This window comes from Rissa tridactyla, chromosome 23 (assembly GCF_028500815.1).
Source record: "Rissa tridactyla isolate bRisTri1 chromosome 23, bRisTri1.patW.cur.20221130, whole genome shotgun sequence".
Taxonomy (NCBI): Eukaryota; Metazoa; Chordata; class Aves; order Charadriiformes; family Laridae; genus Rissa; species Rissa tridactyla.
The window spans coordinates 3,878,371-3,895,949 of NC_071488.1; the positions used below are offsets into that span (position 1 = coordinate 3,878,371).

Genomic DNA, 17,579 nt, shown 5'->3' on the forward strand with positions numbered 1-17,579 from the left:
CCCCCCGCACTCCGGCGGGCCCTGCCCTGGGCACACAAACCCATCCCCAGCTGGCAGCAGGGTTCGCGGGGGGGACACACAAGCCAGAGGTGACTCAATGCTGATTTAGCTCCCCCCCCCCCTTCCTCCTGGCATACGAGGGCAGGATCTGGCACCTTATGTCCCATGTCCCTGTCCCCCCCCCCCGGTGTTGTCCTGCTGTTCACGTGCACGCAAAGACCCCCCCAAAGCCCTGCGCCAAACCACCCAGCTCCCTGCCCCGGTCTCCCCCCCTCTGGGGCGCACCCTGTCCCCACGGCCCCCATCCCCACAGCTGCCTGTCCCCATTGCACCCCATCCCCGCAGCCCCCCGTCCCCGCAGCCCCCCGCCTGCCGGGCTGGAAGGCTGCTGGGTTTCGCCGTTGCTGTTGGCAACTCTGGCTATCGGCGAGGCACACGGAAAACCAAAAGCAGCGGAGACCCCCCCACCCCCGGCTGCACCCACCACCATCCTCGGGGCTCGTGTCGCCCTGCTCTTGCCGGGCAGACACCCTTCCCTTGCCCCAGAGCCCCCCCAGCCCCTCGCCTGCACCCCGGCGTGGCCCAGGTGCCTCCCTGGCACATGCCCAGGTCCCCGGGCACCTGTCACAGCCGCGTCCCACACCCGGAGCCCACGTGCCGAGGTGGCCACCAGCCACATGCCACCGGGCTGGTCCCAGGGGTTGGTTCCTGGTGAAGCCGCTGGCCCCGTGCCTGGGCGCACAAGGGGTTTCTTTGGGGAAGGTTTGTTTCCTTGTTTTTCTGGCTTTTCAGAGGTTGTCAAACCCTCCCAGCCCCCAGTGTGGGCCCAGCCCAGACCCCCCCCCGCCCAGCGCACGGCCATCCCGAAGGCTTGCGCCCCGGCACACGGCCCCGTGCTGCACTTGCCAGGTCTGGTTTCAATCCCCAGGCCCGCCGGGGCCACCCTGCTGCCCCCTGGCACGGCCCACAGCCCTGTCCCGCTCCCCCCGCCGTCCCCAAATCCGTCTCGGGGCTCCCCCGGGGCTTGGGGGATGCCAAGCCTGGAGCAGGCAGGGGAGCGGGAGCGGGCACGCCAGCCATGCACGTACAGCCGTCACCGGGCTCGCCCCATCGTTTTATGGGCCCGTCGTCACCTCTGCCCGCCGCTGGCGCAGCCGCGGGATAACCGGTTGTGTCAAACGAGACGTGTTTGCTCATGAGACGGAAACCGAGAGTGCGGGATGTGGGCGAGAGGTGTCCCAGCGGGACACGGTCACACCTAGTGGGGGGGGGGACACAGGGGACGGGGACACTGCCCGTGCCCAGCCAACCGCGGGTGCAGTGACAGCGAGCCAGAAACAACCCCAGCACGAGCCCCACATCTGCCCGGCCCCACAAACGAGAGCGGTGTCGTCCCCCCGCCACCCCGAGCCGAGCTCACCCGGGTGCGTGACGGCCACGCCGGGGACGTCCCACCAGCCGCCGGGCTGGAAGGGCAATCACCCCACCGCGGAGGCACCCGCTGCGCCCGGGCTCGCCGCAGCCCCGCGGGACACGGCACCCGGCTGCACCCATCCTTTTATTGCGAAATTGCGATAAATATACCACGGCCCCCACCACCCCACTTCCCTGCCGAGCCGAGCCCAGCGGCAACACCCCAGATTTATATTTATATAAAATAACACCACAAAAAGAGCAATTGAACCCCCAGGGGCGAGTGGGGAGGGGGGGGGCGAGCACAGCAGCCCCCTTCCCCCATGGCAGGGGGTGCACGGCCAAGCGAGCGCGGGGGCCGGGGGGTGCGGGGGACCCTCCCTTCCCACCCCGAATCTTTTTGTTCATCCAGTTCTGTCATGCGCGCGAATTCGGCCGCTCCAGAACCATCCGGCTCCCGCTGCCCGCGGCGAGGGGCCGAGCAGCACCCGGGGAGGGGGGGAAACGCCCGGGGCCGGTGCTGCTCCCCCCTGGGAGCAGGGGGGGGCTGCGGCCGCCCCCTCCCCTCGGCAGCTGCCCTCCGTCCCGGCGCGTTCCTCAGAGGTTGTCGGAGGTGGTGGCGGGGTTCGTGTAGGTGAAGGTGCCGGCCCCCCCGCCATTGCTACCGGCCACCTGGGGAGGGAGCGGGGTGAGGGGGGGGTGAGGGGGGGGCGTCAGATCCGGGCTGAGCCCCCTCCTCAGCCCCCGACCCGGGGCACCCTCCCCCGGTGCTTGGCCACAAAGCGCATCCCTCCCCCCCTGCGCGGTGGGCAGCCGCCCTGGCCACAGGCACCGTGGGCACCCGGAGCCCCCATGGGCACCCAGAGCTCCCCCCCAGGCACCCAGAGCCCCCCCCCCCGGGTACAGGAGCTGGCAGAGGAGGCGAAGCGGCCCCGTCCGTGTTCCCCTCCCGCGCGATAAGCCTGCCCAGCAAGAGCAAAGGTAAATATTTACCCAGGCCCCTGGTATTTGAACAGGACGAGCGGCTCGCACGGAGCCAAGCAGCTGGATACGGCCCCTGCCCGCAGCGCCGGCACACGGGGGAGCACCGCGGCACGGGACAGCCCCCCCCTCCCCCCCGCCCCGAAATCCCGCAACGCTTGGGGGTAGAGCTGTGCCCTTGGGTTTCAGAGCCGCTGCGAGGGATACGGGGTGCAGGATACGGGGAACAGGACGCGGGGCGCGGGACGTGGGGCGCGGGATATGGGAAGCAGCCCCCTGCCACCCCTGTACCACCCCGGCCCTGTCCCAGCCCCGCTCCCCATCCATGGCAGAAGGATGCCCCGACTCCAGCGGATGCCAGGGTCCAGGCAGGACATGGCGGAGCCCGAGCAGGGGCAGCGCAGGCAGGCAGGGACCCCCCCACTGCCCACCACCAGGCAGGGGGGGCATCCGCCCAAGGTCGCGGGGAGCTCCCCAGAGCCGGGCTGGGTCTGCCAGTGCCGGTCGCGCGCCCAGCGCCGCTGCTCCATCCAGGCGTGAAAGTTAGGCTCGTGTCCCAGCCGGGAGGGGACTGGCATGGGGCGGGCTCCCAGGGCCACCGGCTCCGTTAGCCATTAACTCAGCGGTCAAGGGACCTGCCCAGCCACCCGCCTGCACCAAAAATCCCCTTCCCCAGCACCGTCCCAGCCCACGGCGGCCGCGATGCCGGGTGTGAGTGGCCCCGGGGACGATGGCGGCCAGCTCTCACCTGGCTGTAGGGGTTGGGCTTGCTGTTGGGTGACACGTAGCGGCCGTGGCTCTGGTACGGTGCGTACTCGGCCATGGGGTGGTAGGAATCCTTTGTGCTGAGCAGGTCCAGCTTCCCTCGGCTTTTCCGGCGGCAGGTGCAGGTGGTCTGGGGGGGAGAGGGAAGGGGTCAGGGACCATGGAGGGATGGGGACGGGGACAGGGGACCCACCAGCAGAAGGCAGGTGAGGACAGGGATGGGGGACGCACCATCAGGAAGCAGGTGAGGATGTTCAGCAGCAGCAGGATGCAGACCAGGACCAGCAGAGCAATGGCCCAATCCGGGACTGCAGGCACCGGCGCTGGGGACGTCACCTCCTCGGTGCCTGAAAGAGGACCAGAGCCGTCCGTGTCTGCGCCGCTGGGCAGACCCGTGGGGCTGGGGGCCGGGGGGGGGGACAAACAGCCCTGAGAGACTCCCGGGACAGGGCACGAGGGGACGAGCCCTCCTCCACAGCATCCAGTTGGTCTTCCCAGTGCCGTCCGCCACGGGCGCTGGGAAACTGCATCGGCTCCGCTGGCTGCAAGCCCTGAGCCTGTCCCACAGGGAAACCCGTGTGTGTGTCCCCCCCACACAACCAAGGCGATTCCCTGCCCCGGCCAGGATGGGGCAGCGCTTGCGGAGCTCCCCCCGAACACCCCCGCGGGGCTCCGTCCCCCCGTGCACGCCCAGCCCCCAGCTCCCGCTCACTCTGGATGTCGGCCAGCTGCAGGCCCATGATGAAGCCGTCCTGGTCCACGCTCCTCCTCAGCTGCTGCCCAGCGGCGGCGCTGGTGACGGTGTCATTGCCGGGCCCAAAGATGAGGGTGGACTGCACCTCCACCGAGCCTTGGCTGCCCGCGAGAGGAGGTGTCAGCGTCCAGACGGCCGCCCCCTCCACCGCGAGGGGCTCCGCGCCGGGACGCAGGACACGCGCTGCCCGGCTCACCTGAACTGGAGCTCGCTGCATCCCTTGTAGGTCTGCCCGCCCACGCAGCTCGCGCAGCCAAAGACGCGTTCGTACTGGAACAAAGCACGGGGGTGACGGCCACCTCCCCCCCAGACACCCCCTCCCTCCTGTCCCCTCGCGGGACCGGCCAGGGCTGCTGGAGCCTGCGGCGGAGCAGGTGCTCGGGGTGCCTTTACGGGGAGCCCTGATGGGAGGCGGCTCCTTCCCAGCACGGACTAGGGGGGGTCTTTGCTCGCCCGGGGCTGGGACTCACCATGGTCAAGACCGCGTTGCTCAGGTTCCTGTACTCCTTGGAGGTGGGGTCGCGCAGGCTCTCGTTGAAGCTCCTGTTGAGGATGCGGAAGGAGAGCAGGACGCGGAGGAGCAGCTGGACCCCGGTGGGAAGCGGGGCTGGGGGTTTGCTGGGGCTGGGACCCCTGCTACTGGCCGGCACAGCCGTGGAGGGCTGCCCAGAAGCTGGGCTGCCCTGGCTGGTGACAGAGGTTTCCCGCGTGGGGACGACCCGAGGGCTGCTGGTCCCGTTGCCTGTGGCGCTGGAGATGGGGATCGCGGTGCCAGCGCCCGCGGTGGGGGTGGGAGCCGCAGAGCTGCTGTTGGTCGTGTTGGTGCCGACGGGGGTGATCCAGTTGCTGCCGTTCGTGGTGGCATTGGCGTGGGAGACGACGGCGGTGCTCGAGACGGGCACCGCGGTGCTCTCGGCTGTGGCGTTGCCTGCGGAGCTGTTGCCGGGCTGGGAGTTTGTGGTGTTGGTGGCGTGGGTGAAGACTACGGTGTGGGAGGAGATGGAGGTTCGGTTCCCGTTGCCCACTGTGGTTTTGGAGATCGTGACGTTGGGAGTGGTGATCGTGGGGTTGGCGGTCGTCTCCGCGGTTGTCTCCGCAGTGGTCGTGTCAGTGGTGGTCGTCTCTGTGGTGGTTGTTTCGGTTGTGGTTGTCTCCACGGTGGTCTCACTCATGGCCATGTCACAGTTACCTAGAGGAAACCCCAGGAGTCAGCGGCTGGGACCGCAGCACCGGTTTGGGAGGGTCTTGGACACCCCCCCGGGCCACAAGGCACCGTGAAGCACTGGGACCTCCAGGAGCCGACCATCAGCAGCTCCCGATGCCCACAAGGACAAGCCCTCCAGGAACATCCCACAGCTGGGGCTTGTGCTGGGCACACGTGGCACCACTGAGGTGGCTGGCACCAGCGCCGTGCCTAGCCCTGCAGGATCCCCTCTGCTCCTGAGGGGACGCAGCCATGCTGGGGGGGCTGGGACGCAGCCCCTCCACCCAGATAAACCCCTCTTTGCTGCAGGTCGCTGGGCTGGGAGGGTGGGTGCCAACCATGCCCCCCGCCCCGGACCCGCATGGCCTGGCTGCCGGCCAGCGCGGGCAGCTCCCGGGCGGTTTCCCAGCGGGTGCCGCAGGAGCCGGCGGCACTGGAGGAGAGCCCGTGGTCCGGACGGCTCACCGGGACACACCTGCATACCAGCCCGCGAGTCTGCTCCGGCTGGCCCCGGCACAGCCCGGCTGCCCGGCCGATCCTTTCGGACACGGCTAAGAGGAGCCGCGGCCACAGCAAGGTCCCCAGGTCCTGGATTTGCTGGGGACAGCCAGACCTGGGGTGCTGCACCCCGGGGCCAGGCCAGGAGAGATGGCCATTTCCCTGCTGCCGGGGTGCTGAGGGCCACCGGCTCTCGCACCCCCCCAGTCCACGCTCAGAAAGCAGCCCAGGGGACCCCGCTCCCGTCCCCTGCCCCGTTAACTCCCCGCTTGTCCTCCAGCTCGGGGTCCCATCGGCCCCAGCCCCTCACCTGCGCCCAGCAGCAGCAGCAGCAGGAGGGCGGTGAACGCCATGGGGCTCATCCCGGGGGGGGTCCCAGTGCCTCTCGGGGTTCTGTGGCGCTGCTCTCCCGTTAGCCGGCGGCGCGCTCTGCGATCCCGGGATCAGGAACCGGTGGCTCGGCAGCAGTGGGAGCTTTATAGAGCACCTGGAGCAGGTGGGGAGGCCCCACCCCGCCGCCGGCCCCGGGGAAGGGGGGGTCCCTCCGCCCTGCTTGGCGCAGGGCACCGGCGCGCCGCCCTGCCGATGGGGCCCCCAGGGCATCCTCCCCTGGGGCCGGGTCCCCCATGGTCCCCCGGCTTGGGGGGACACTGCCAGCGGCGTCCTCGTGCTGCGGGTGGACGCGGCCACGGGGAGGGGCACAGGGAAGGGGCAGTGGCCAGGGGTCCCCGGGCAGAGGTGGGGGGCAGCGTCTGCCCAGTGCTGTGGGCTGAGCCATGGCCCCCAAGACGTGGTGGGGAACACAGGGGGACAGAACCCCCCAGCCCCTCGCTCGAGGCCAGGGAAGAGGGGGGGGGGCTCATTCTCTGGCTCAGCGCGGGGTTAATCATTACCGGCCACTGCCTCGCCCAACGCTCAAATAAACACTGGTGATCCCCCCGCCCCAAATGATTACGCAGGTGGGGCCCAGGGCCCCACAAAATCCCAGTACCTGCCAGCAACCTCCCCGCCAGGTCCCAGGGCCCCCGCCCCAAGCGCCAGGGCCCCAGTGGGCACAGGACCCCCTTCCCAGTCAGGACGCGGCCCCCCAGCCCAGGCTGATGCCCAGTGCCAAGCCGGATGCCGATGCCCCACCCCAGAGATACCGGGTGCCCCCATCCTCCCCGGTGACACGTGCTCCTGGCACCGCCGGGTCACACCGGCCTTTCTGGTCCCTGCCTGTCCCTGCCCTGCCGGAGAGCCCCAATTCCCAGGAAGCGCCCCTATTCCCGGGGAGGGCTTGGCCGGGACCCCCACGCCCGGCGTCCTGCCCAGCCCTGCGTGCAGCCGAACCCCCCCCCCCCGGGTTCCGAGGCATCGGAGCAAAGGGAGCAGAGAGTGGGGGGACCCTCCGCACCGCGGTGATAGGGACGGGCATCAGCGGGGTGCGATGGCACCAGCTTCGCCCAGTTCCCCCCGACGGGGCCCGCGGCCTCGGTGCCAGGCAGGGAACGGGCAGCCAGATTGGGGTGGGGGCAGTGGTGTCACGGCCCCCCCCGAAACCCCTCAGCTGTGGGGACGGGCAGCTCCCCCAGGGTGCTGCTGACCCCCACTGCCCCGGCCCTCCCGCACCCGCCACCATCTGCCCTTTGTGCCCACCCGGGGCGGCGCCGGGGGGGCCGGGAACACGTCCCCGTCGTCCCACCCCCCCCGCCCCCAGCCCGCAATTTAAGGTCTGCAACATCCCGCTTAGCGGAAAACCGCTGCGGGGTCGGGGGGGGGAAGGGGCCGGACACGCGGCGCCGCGTCCCCGTCCCCTGCGGCCGCCCCCGGCGCCCGCGCTCCCACCCCGCCCGCGGCGACAGCCCCCGGTGCCCCGCACCGGCCGTGCCCGGCGCCCGCGCGGGGGGCTGGGGGGGGGGTCCGGGGCCCCTCCCGGTGGCCGTTGAGCTGCGGCGCCCCCTGGCGGATGCGGCCGCGCCCAGCGCTCGCCCCGCGCCCCGGGCGGCACCGGGAAGGGCACCGGGAGCGGGGCCCCGCTGATGCCCCTCAGAGCCGGAGAGGGGGACGAGCCCCGCCCCGCCGTTCTTCCCCGCCCCGCCGCCCCCGGGTCGGTGGGGACGGGAGGCGCTCGGTACCGACTCCGGCGCCGCCGCGATGTCCCGGCCGCCGCCGGGACGGGAACGGGCAGCGGACAACGCTCGCCCGGCCACCGGCTGCCGGTGGAACGGCCCCGCGGCCGCCGCGTTGCCCTTTTAAGAGGGGGGCCCGGGGCCGCCGCGCCCATTGTCGCCGCCGCCGCGGGGCGGGGGGGGGGGGGGAGCCGGGCCGGTGCCGGTGCCGGGGCGGGGCGGGGCTGGGGGGGGGGGGAAGGGGGGGGGGGCACATTCCGCCGCGTTGCCGGGCCACCCGTCGCCATGGCGACCGGGCACTGCCGCCGGGGCTCGGCGCGCGCCGCGCAGTTCCCACGGAGCGGCCCGAGCGGCGGCGGCGGCGGCGGCGGCTCCGGTCCCTCCGGGGCGGCGGGAGGGACGGGATGCGGTGCAGTGTTGTGCTCTCGCCTACCAATATTGCACTCGTCCCGGCCTCCCGCCGCCGCGGGCTCCGCCGGTGCCACCGGCCGGGTACCCCCCCCCCACACGCCCCCGCCACGACCACCGGGAGGACGGCGAGGGACGGAGCCGGGAGCATCGGGAGGGGCGGGGTGGGGGGTGGGCAACGCCCGCTCGGGGCACCGGGACCCCCGCAGGAACCGGGCGCGCAGGCTAAAAAACACTCAAAACTTTATGGCCAGACTTCGGGCAGCGCCCGGGGCGGGGGGGGGGGGCGGCAGCCCCGCCACCCGCCGGTCCCGCTCGCCCCGTTGCCGCCCGCACCCGCCGGTACCGGCGGTGCAAAGTCCGCGGGGGGCCGGGAGCGCGGGGCGCGGCCGGGAGGGGCCGAGGGGCCCGGAGCCCCCCGGGCTGCCGCTGGCGGGGGTGGGGGGGGGGGCGGGCGGACCGGCCCGGCCCGGGCGCGGCCGTTCACCTCGCGTCCCTCCAGCAGGAACCGGCGGAACGGCTCGAAGTCGGCGGGGATCGAGTCTGCGGGGACAGAACGGGGAGGGGGGGAAGGCGCGGGGGTCGTCAGGAGCCGCGGGGGGCAAGTCCCGGTAAAGCGGGCGAGCCCCGCACCGGGTCCCCCAGACCCCAGGACCGACGGACCGACCCGACCCCCACAGCAGGGGCGGGGGAGGAGATGCTCTACGAGCTCTCGGCCCCCGGCCCGGTGCGGGGCGGTCCCGGTGGCCCCGGGGGGAGGGGAGCCCGGTGCGGGGCGGCTCCGGTGACCCCGCCGGGGGGGAGCCCGGTGCTCACCGTTGCAGCGGTACTGCAGGTTGGACCAGATGATGTTCTCCTGAGAGAAGCAGAAGACCCCCAGCCGCCCCCCGCGCATGGTGGTGTCGATGATCACCCCGGAATCAGCCACCAGCCGCGGGCCCTCGTACAGCCGCACCCTGCGGGAGGGGAACGGCCCGCCCCGGCCGGTCAGCGGGGGACCGGGACCCCACCGGGACCCCACCGGGGCATCCCGACCCGGGGCTGGGGTGGGGGCACCGGGCCGGGAACGGGGCATCCCGCGGGGGCTGCCGTGGGGGCACCGGACCGGGGATGGACCCCCCCGGAGAGGGGCAGGATCCCCGGCCCGGGGCCCCCAGCCGTGGCTGGGATGGAGCCCCCCTCGCCGCCCCCGTCTCGGCCCCGCCGCCTTTGTCGGGCGTTTTGCATGTGAAAGGCGCCGGCGGCCGGCGGGGTCGCCATGGCGACGGGACAATGGCCGCGGGGGCCCGGCGGGGCGGACGGGCCCGGCCCGCGGAGCCCCCCCGCGGCGGCCGCCCCGACGGCGTCCTTAAAGGGGAAAACACGCCCGCGGCCCCACCGCGGCAGGACCCCTCCCCACGGCCGGCGTCCCCCCCCCCGCTGATGTGGTCCCACGGGGACTGGAACCCGCCCCCCCCCATGGCCGGCGTCCCCACACTGGTGTGTTCCCACCGGGTCTGGGCCCTCCCCACGGCCGGCGTCCCTCCGCTGATGGTGTCCCTCTGGGGCTGGACCCCTCCCCACGGCCGGCGTCCCTCCGCTGATGGTGTCCCTCTGGGGCTGGACCCCTCCCCACGGCCGGCGTCCCTCCGCTGATGGTGTCCCTCTGGGGCTGGACCCCTCCCCACGGCCGGCGTCCCCTCCGCTGATGGTGTCCCTCTGGGGCTGGACCCCTCCCCACGGCCAGCATCCTCCCCATCAGGGTGGCCCCACTGCAGGGGACCCCCATCCCAAAGGCCAGCAGCCCCCCACTGGGGTGTTCCCACCAGGGCTGGACCCCAGAGCGGCCCCCCCGATCCCAGCAGCCTCTGTGCCCCCCCCCCGCCCCCATGCCCAGCCCCCGCTCACCTGATGTAGCCCACCTGGGGCCTGTGCGCCAGCTGCCAGCGGTAGGACGTCTTGTCCCGCCAGCCCACGTTGCGCGGGTCCTTCCAGAGCAGGCGGACGTGGTCGGGCGTGTGGCCCGTGTGCCACAGCGCGTTGCGCAGGTGCTCCCCAGGGCCTGTCGAGGACTTCACTGCCTGTGGGTGCACGGGGCATGAGGGGGGAGCCAGGCGGGGGAGGCGACCTCACCCATTGGGTGGCCAGCACCCACCTTGAGCTGCAGCCCCGGCTCGGCCACGGCGCGGAAGGGGGTGGCCTGCCAGTATGTCTGCTCCGTTTGCTTCCACATCACCACGTAGAAGCTGGCGCTGTCCTGGTAGCTGAAGATGAAGCCGGCGTAGTCATCGTCGGTGACGGTGTTGACGTGGAAGGTGCCCTCGAAGTCCACCCCGTTGAAGGCCGTGTAGCCTGCAGGTGGGCAAACGCTGTGAGGAGCCCTCTCCCCCACCCCAGAATGGGACTCTGCACCCCCCGGCCCCCTGCAGCCCACCCTTCGCCCCTCTGTGGGGCAAAGAACCGTCCCTCACCCCCCAGCATGGGGCGGACAGAAGTAGGGGGGCTACCCCACAGGGTCTGCAGGTGGGAGAGCATCTCTTACCAACAGCCAAGCCCGGGTCACTGTTCATGGTCTGCACGATCTCCATGCCCTGCGGGGGACAGCTGGGTGAGGGGCATCCCCAGCAGCCCTGGGGACCTCCCGGTCCCCCTCTGCTCCCAGCCCAGCAGCACAGCCCCCAGAAACACGGGGGGCAGCACCCACACCTGGTTGAGGACAACCCAGTTGGGATCGATCTGGGCGTCCCCCTCAGGGTCGAGGATGACGGTCTGGTAGGCACGGAAGTCGGTCAGCGTCACCTCGGCGCTCTCGGGGCACACGTCCAGCTGGTCCACCACCGTGTCGTTGTCGAAGTCCTCCTCGCACACGTCGCCCACACCGTTCCCTGGGGACACGCAGCCCCGATCAGGGGTGGGCTGAGCCCAGGCAGCTCTGTCTCCTCGCGCCCGCCCCGCACTCACCGTCCGAGTCCTTCTGGTTAGGGTTGGGGATGAGGCGGCAGTTGTCTGGGCCAGGTGCCACATAGTCAGGGATGCCATCGTTGTCATCGTCATTGTCACACTCATCCCCCAGCCCGTCGTTGTCTGAGTCCAGCTGGGAGCTGTTGGGGATCTCGGCACAGTTGTCCTTCGTGTCCTGATGCCCGTCCCCATCGCTGGAAGCCAGACCAGGGTGAGAGCAGCGCCGCAAACCGGGGGCCTGGTACTGTGTCCCAGCACCCCCACCGACCCCAAAGACCCCGTCCCACCTCGCAGGCCCCCGAGACGGGAGCCCGGCTCTCCCCCAGGGAGGGGATGGGACGGGGAGGTGACGCTGCAGCGGCGTGGTCCCCACCTGTCCTCGTTGGTGTCACAGGTGTCTCCTACCAGGTCGCTGTCCATATCTGTCTGGAGGAGAGCAGAGCCCAGTTCCGCGGACACCCCGGGGCGAGGGTGCCCGGCCCCGCTGCAGGGGGACCCCCCGCCCCCCCTGTTGGGCAGGGTCCTGTCCCCCGCCCAGACCCCCCCTTCCCCAGCCTGGCCCTGGCTACATACCTGAGTGGGGTTGCTCATTTCAGGGCAACTGTCACAGGCATCCCCGACGCCGTCCTCGTCCCGGTCGGTCTGCAGAGGGTTGGGCACCTTGGGGCAGTTATCCAGCATGTTGGGAATCCCTGCAAGGACAGTGCTGGGTGGATGCCCCCACCCCCCCCAGCCTGGCGTGACAGTGTCCCTGCTCTGCCAGCAGCCCCGGGCCCGCGCGGGCAGGCCAGCCCCGAGAGCCGCTCACCGTCCCCATCGATGTCATTGTCGCACGCGTCCCCCTCGCCGTTGCTGTCCGTGTCCCGCTGGTCGTTATTGGGCACGTTGGGGCAGTTGTCACAGGCGTCCCCGAAGGAGTCGGTGTCCGAGTTCTGCTGGTCCTTGTTGGGGAAGAGCCGGCAGTTGTCCTGTGGGGAAGAGGGACACTCGTGCTGCAGACAAGAAGCTGCAGTCCCGCAGAGGTCAGGGGGGAGGACACCTCCTCCAGCACACCCAGTAAGGCCATCCCAGAGCCACAAGCCCTGGCCTGCTGCTCCCCAGAAGTATCTTGAGGGCATCGGCATAAAGCCAAAGGGAGAAGCCCGCTGCCCAGCACGGCCCCCAGACCGCAGGCACGTCCCACCCGCCCGGCACGGCCACCTCCACGTTCTTGATGCCATCGCCGTCAGCATCATCGTCACACTGGTCCCCGATGCCGTCATTGTCAGCGTCCTCCTGCCCTGAATTCGGCGTCAGGCGGCAGTTGTCCTGCAGGCAGAGACAGTGTTAGAGACGGGGAGGAGACGAGCCCCTGCCAACGGCTCCCCAAGCACCCCCTGCCCAAGGATGCCGCCCCCTCCCTCTCCGGGCCCCCACCTGCTTGCAGTGCTTGTTGTTGTCGATGCAGGGCAGGGGCTCATCTGGGTAGCCATCGAGGTCTGTGTCTTGCCCACACACGTTGCCGTTGCCAGCCCAGCCCACGTTGCACTGAAGAGAGAAGAAATCAGGGGCTGGGGAGCGCGGAAGGGCACTGGCAGGACCAGCTGCCGCCCGTGCCGGCGTGCCCCGCACCCTCCCTTTGCAGCCCTCCACCCCCCACCTCCCACTCACCGCGCAGGAAATTTCACCGTTCCTCTCGAACACGCAGAAGCCGTTGATGTCGCAGGGGTTGGAGGTGGGAGTGCTGCAGGACTTCTGTGGGACGCAGCCGGACGTTTGGTTCCCCACAAACCCCGACTTGCAGGGACCGCACTTGTAGGAGCCCTGGGAGAGAAAGGGCAGGGGCAGGATTCGGGGAGCAGAGCGGTGCCGGGCGGCAGGCAGGGGAGGGGGGCAGCTCTGCTCACCAGCGTGTTGGTGCAGACGGAGTTGGGGTCGCAGCCCCCGTTGTTCCCGTCGTTGCATTCATCAATATCCGTGCAAACCTGCGAGCAGCGCAGGAGAAACCGTCACCCGGCGCCTTTCCCTGCAGCTCTGCCCGTTCCTGCCCCAGGAAAGCCGCCCTCCTCCGAAAAGCATCCTCCGCCCATCCCCGCAGCTCAGCAGCCCAGAGCGCGAGTCCCGCAGCGCTGCACCCACCTGCTTGCTGGCCCTCGCGTAGTCCACCCCCACACCGGAGACGGTGTTGCCCCGGTAGCCGCGGGGACAGGGCTCGCAGCGGAAGCCGGGGGCCGTGTTGATGCACTTGGAGCCGGGGAAGCAGGGGTTGGCGTGAGCGCACTGCAGCACAGGGGGAGAGAAAGGCTTCACCCCCGGGGCACCGCATCCCGCATGTCGGGGTGGCCGCTGCCCCAGGGTGTCCCGGCAGGACCCTTTCCCGGCTTGAGGACGCATTCGGAGAGGAGAAGCGTCGTCTGCCCACGCTGCTTGTAGCAGCGCTGGGGCTCGGAGGTGGCCCGAGCCACCCGCTGACCCGCCCCGGGAGCATGCCCACCTCATCGATGTCAGCGCAGTGGGTGCCATTGCCCTCCAGCCCCGGCGGGCAGGGCCCGCAGCGGTACCCGGGGTACTCGTATGTCTCCATGCAGTCCACGCCGCTGAAGCAGGGGTTGGGGTTGCAGCGGGACCGGTGCTCATGGAAGCCTGAGGAGAGGAGAGTCGGGCAGGGGGTGAGACGGGGCGGCCCTCCCTTGGCCCCCTGAGGTGGGAGTGGGGCTTCCCCGGCACTCACCGCAGACCTGGCACTCCATGATGGTGTTGCGAATCAGAGACATCTCCTTCACCTGCGAGGCAGCAGAGCACGAAGCGTCAGGGGGATGCAGCGCGCGGGGCTGGCACTCCGCGCTTGGGCAAACCCAGCCTGGGGACAGCCGACGCTGCCCCAGCACCTCACCTGGTCCCTAATGTCTTCTCGCAGCTCGGTCAGGACCCGGTTGAAGAGGGTGAGCTGCGTGACCAGCGCCTTGGTCTGCTCACCTGACAGAAGCAGAAAGGACAAGGTCAGCCCCAGGACAGCCACGGCCTCCCAGGGCTGTGGGCTGGGGACTGCTCTGCCCCCCGGCACCCAACCAGGGGGATGAGACACCCGACAGCCCTTCCTCCTCCTCCCTGGTCCGCTCAGGACCTCTTCCCCATAGCACATGCCATGCCCTTGGATCCACCCCATCCTGGGGAGCCCTGCAGGCACTTGGGGCGCTGGGACGGGCTGCGGAGGGTTTCTGCCTCCGTGGAGCCCCAAACGCTGCCATCGCCCTCACGCCAGGGAACGGGGGAAGCGGAACGGGATCTTACCCAGGATGGAGGCCAGCACGCTCGTCACTGCAAGAGGAGAGATGAGAGATTACCGACTGCCGCCACCAACGCCCAGCAGCGTCACCTGGCGCGGTCGCTCCCGGTCAGTGCCTGCACGGCGCAGGAGCTCCCACCTGCCTGGGGATGCAGGACCGGGAGAGGGAGGAGCACCCCTCTGCGCACCGTGCTGTCACCTCGCACCTCCACGTGCCACAGCATGGGTGACCCTGTAAGCCCTCCGTGCTCATCAGCGGGCACAGACGTGCCTTTACCTGCACTGTGGATGGACTCGTCTCCTTGGAAGGGGCACTCGCTCAGCGCCCCGACACGGCTCATGGACCCTCCCAGGATCAGCTTCATCGACTCCACGAACCCCTGATGTAGGAGGGGAGACGCAGTCAGCCGTGGGGGGCTCTGCCTGTCGCCGAGGGCCCAGAGCAGGGGGTGTCTCAGCCCCCCAGGAGGTCCCGGCACTGACCTGCATCCTCTGGTAGGCCTTCTGCCCCGTGCGCACCTCGATGGACTCCACCTCTGCCAGGGGGATCTCCGACAGCTCAGGCAGCCCCACGCTGGAGTCCATCTGCTTGCAGTCGACGTAGAGCTCCACGCTCAGCATGTCCCCGCGCAGCCCGCTCAGGCGCACGATGACGGTGTGGCTCTGCCCATCTGCCACATGCGCGTGCTGCAGGTTGACCGAGTGCAGCTTGTTGTCTTCCCGCAGGTAACGCACCAGGACTGCGGAGGAGTGGGAAGGGGCCGTCAGCTCTCCCCCCCCGCCCGAGCACCAACAGCCCCCCAGGACCCACGTGCGCACGCTGCTCTCCCCAGCGGGCCTCGCGGATGGCAGGAACTCAGTCCCTGTTTCTCCCTGAGCATCATGGCAAGAGCAGGGTCAGCACGTCCCCGCACAGCAGGCACCCACCTTTGTTGATTTTCCCCACCACAGAGACCTCCAGCCACCTCGTGTTGTCCTTCTTGGAGTAGAGGCCGAAGAGGGTCCCCCCCTGCTTGGGGGGCAGGCGGAAGGTGGAGAGGAGGTAAACGTCGTTCACCGTCAGGAGCTCCATCCGGATCTTGTGCGTTATGCTGGCCATCTGCCGGGCCTCGCTCGCCATCAGCAGGTCGATGACTGCGGGGAGACAAGCACGGGGGTCGCAGCCCGGCCGGGCAGTCGCCGCTCCGGCCGCAGGACCGTGGTGATGCCCGACGCGGGGCACCGCGGCCCGGCCCGCTGCACGCCCGGCCCGATCGACGGGACGGGGCGCGGAACGGGGGTCCTTGGCCCGCCGGGGCCCGGGGGGGGGGCCGGGGAAGCCCCGAGGGCCCCGCCCAGCCCCGGCCCCGCGCGGTGGCGCTCCAGGACCAGCAGCGCCGAGAGGGACCGGCGGAGCCCCCGCCACCGGCGGGACCGGCGGCCCAGGGGGGTCCTCGGCCCGGAGCCAGCCCTGCTCCCCCGCTCCGCAGCCGGGGTTTCCCCGCGGGGGCGGCTGCCGCGACCCGCCAGCCCCGAGCATCCCGCATCCCGCGCCGGTCCGGCCCCGCGGGATCGCGGAGCGGGGACGCAGCTGGAGCGGAGCTGCGGGGACGGCGCGGAGACCCCCCGGCATCGGCACCCGCCCCAGCGGACGGCGCGGAGCAGCGACCAAGCCGGACGGGAGCCCCCGGAGGGACGGCCCGACCCCTCGGCACCGCCCGGGGCGCTCCGGGGAAGCACGGAGAGCCCGGTCCCGCCGCCGCACGGCTGCCCGCCCGCTCCCGGCAACCGCACCGGGCGGAGCGAGAGGACCCCGGCCCCGGGGGGCCCAAGGGAGCCCCGGGAGCCCGCGCTGACCCCGGGCTACCATCGGCACCGCGGGCTCCCCGCCGGCGGCTCCCTGCCCCGAGCTGCCCCCGGGCCCTGGGGAGCACCGCCGGCCGCCCCGAGCTCCGGGGATGAATGTCCCCTCTGTCCCCAGCTGCCAGACCTCCCAGGGCGAGCAGAGCCGCTGTCAGCGGCCCCGGGCCGGGGAGCGGGGCCGGGAGCCGGGGCGGGGGGGGTCCAGCTGCCGTCTCCCGCCGGGCGCCCCGTCGGGGGCGCCCCGCCGCCGCCCCGGGGCCCGGCCCGGCAGTAGCCTTACCTTGTAGCCCGTGGCGAGCGGCGCCGGCGGCGCCCAGCAGGAGCAGCGCCAGGAGCGCTCCGAGCGCCGGGCCCCCCGCGGCCGCCGCCGCCGGTGCCCCCATGCCGCCGGTACCGCCGGTGCGGAGCGGAGCGCGGCGGGGCGGGGTGGTGCGAGCGGGGAGGGGCCGGCGCTGCCGGCGAGGAGGAAACAAAGACCCGTCAATCACGGCCGGGCATCCCGGGGACCCCCGGCGGGGCGGGAGAGGGGTGGGACGGGGCGCACGGGCGCTGCGGGCGACCCACCGGGCCGGCCTGGTGGCTCACAGAAATTGAGTGTGGCAGCCGCCGGTTCACCGGCGGGTCAGGCAGTCTGGGGCCGCCTTCTTGCGAGCCGGAGCCGCCCCAGCAGAGCCGGAGCATCCCAGTCCGGGAGAGCCGGGGACCGGGCGTGCTTTGCCAGGGGTGCCCGACGCCGGGGTGCCTCCGGCCCGGGGGCCTGCGCCCCGGTGTCGGGGCACCCCTTGCCGGTGCGGTGCTCCCCGGGGTGGGAACGGAGCCAGCCCGCCTGGAGCGGCGTAAATCAGCGCCGGGACCCGACCCAAACCCCGCAGCAACACAATGAGCTCATCCCGGGAGCTCCTTCCCCTCCGCCCCGGGCTTGAGGCCGTGTTTACTCCTGTTTTCCCCCCCCGGCTCCATAACAACGGGGCCCCCCCCAGCCCCGCTCCCAGCCCCAGCCCCGCGCCAGCAGCTCGGTGCGCGCCAGCGGCTGCGGGGAACGCGGGGCGGGGGGAGCCGTACGGGGGGAGTTTTCCCTCCCTCCGGTGCCAGCGGGCTCCCGCCCCTGGTTTGTTTTGGGTTTTTTTTTTTCCATGAAAACGCGCGGGGCAGAGCGGTGCGGTGCGGGGCAGTGGTACGCGGGACGGGGTGATGCGGGGCAGTGGGATGTGGTGTGGGGTGATGTGGGGCGGGATGATGCGAGGCGGGGGGGGGATGCCGGGTAGTGGGATGCAGCGCGGGGCGATGCGGGGCGGGGGGATGCAGGGCAGTGGGATGCAGTGCGGGGCGATGCGGGGCGGGGCGATGCGGGGCGGGGGGATGCAGGGCAGTGGGATGCGGTGCGGGGCGATGCGCGGC

General features: G+C 71.6%; 2 protein-coding genes across 2 annotated transcripts; both read right to left on the reverse strand.

Moving 5' to 3' along the window:
* Positions 1 to 1,833: 1,833 nt before the first annotated feature.
* Positions 1,834 to 5,968, reverse strand: MUC1 (mucin 1, cell surface associated). Its single transcript, XM_054183034.1, has 7 exons — positions 5,926 to 5,968; positions 4,384 to 5,102; positions 4,110 to 4,183; positions 3,850 to 4,014; positions 3,391 to 3,559; positions 3,143 to 3,289; positions 1,834 to 2,085 (listed from the first exon to the last, which is right to left on the reverse strand). Exons 1-7 carry the CDS (start codon positions 5,966 to 5,968, stop codon positions 2,011 to 2,013), a joined length of 1,392 nt encoding a protein of 463 aa, XP_054039009.1. The 3' UTR covers positions 1,834 to 2,010.
* A 4,049-nt stretch (positions 5,969 to 10,017) lies between these two features.
* Positions 10,018 to 17,065, reverse strand: THBS3 (thrombospondin 3). Its single transcript, XM_054182419.1, has 21 exons — positions 16,462 to 17,065; positions 15,267 to 15,473; positions 14,823 to 15,079; positions 14,617 to 14,719; positions 14,345 to 14,371; positions 13,947 to 14,029; positions 13,785 to 13,836; positions 13,548 to 13,696; positions 13,193 to 13,333; positions 12,961 to 13,038; positions 12,725 to 12,877; positions 12,491 to 12,601; positions 12,275 to 12,382; positions 11,883 to 12,042; positions 11,648 to 11,766; positions 11,448 to 11,500; positions 11,075 to 11,268; positions 10,820 to 10,998; positions 10,656 to 10,704; positions 10,269 to 10,465; positions 10,018 to 10,194 (listed from the first exon to the last, which is right to left on the reverse strand). Exons 1-21 carry the CDS (start codon positions 16,562 to 16,564, stop codon positions 10,018 to 10,020), a joined length of 2,700 nt encoding a protein of 899 aa, XP_054038394.1. The 5' UTR covers positions 16,565 to 17,065.
* Between the last annotated feature and the right edge of the window lie 514 nt (positions 17,066 to 17,579).

Bases quoted from the DNA above. Each gene is read 5' to 3' on its own strand.
- MUC1 (XM_054183034.1), bottom strand. From the start codon at position 5,968: ATGGCGTTCACCGCCCTCCTGCTGCTGCTGCTGCTGGGCGCAG. The intron at 4,015-4,109 runs GTGAGCCGGGCA...TCTCGCGGGCAG, and splicing joins TGCAGCGAGCTCCAGTTCAG to CCAAGGCTCGGTGGAGGTGC. The intron at 3,290-3,390 runs GTGCGTCCCCCA...TCTCCCCCCCAG, and splicing joins TCCTCACCTGCTTCCTGATG to ACCACCTGCACCTGCCGCCG.
- THBS3 (XM_054182419.1), bottom strand. From the start codon at position 16,564: ATGGGGGCACCGGCGGCGGCGGCCGCGGGGGGCCCGGCGCTCGGAGCG. The intron at 14,720-14,822 runs GTCAGTGCCGGG...CTCCTACATCAG, and splicing joins AGGCCTACCAGAGGATGCAG to GGGTTCGTGGAGTCGATGAA. The intron at 13,334-13,547 runs GTGGGCATGCTC...CCTGTGCTGCAG, and splicing joins ACTGCGCTGACATCGATGAG to TGCGCTCACGCCAACCCCTG.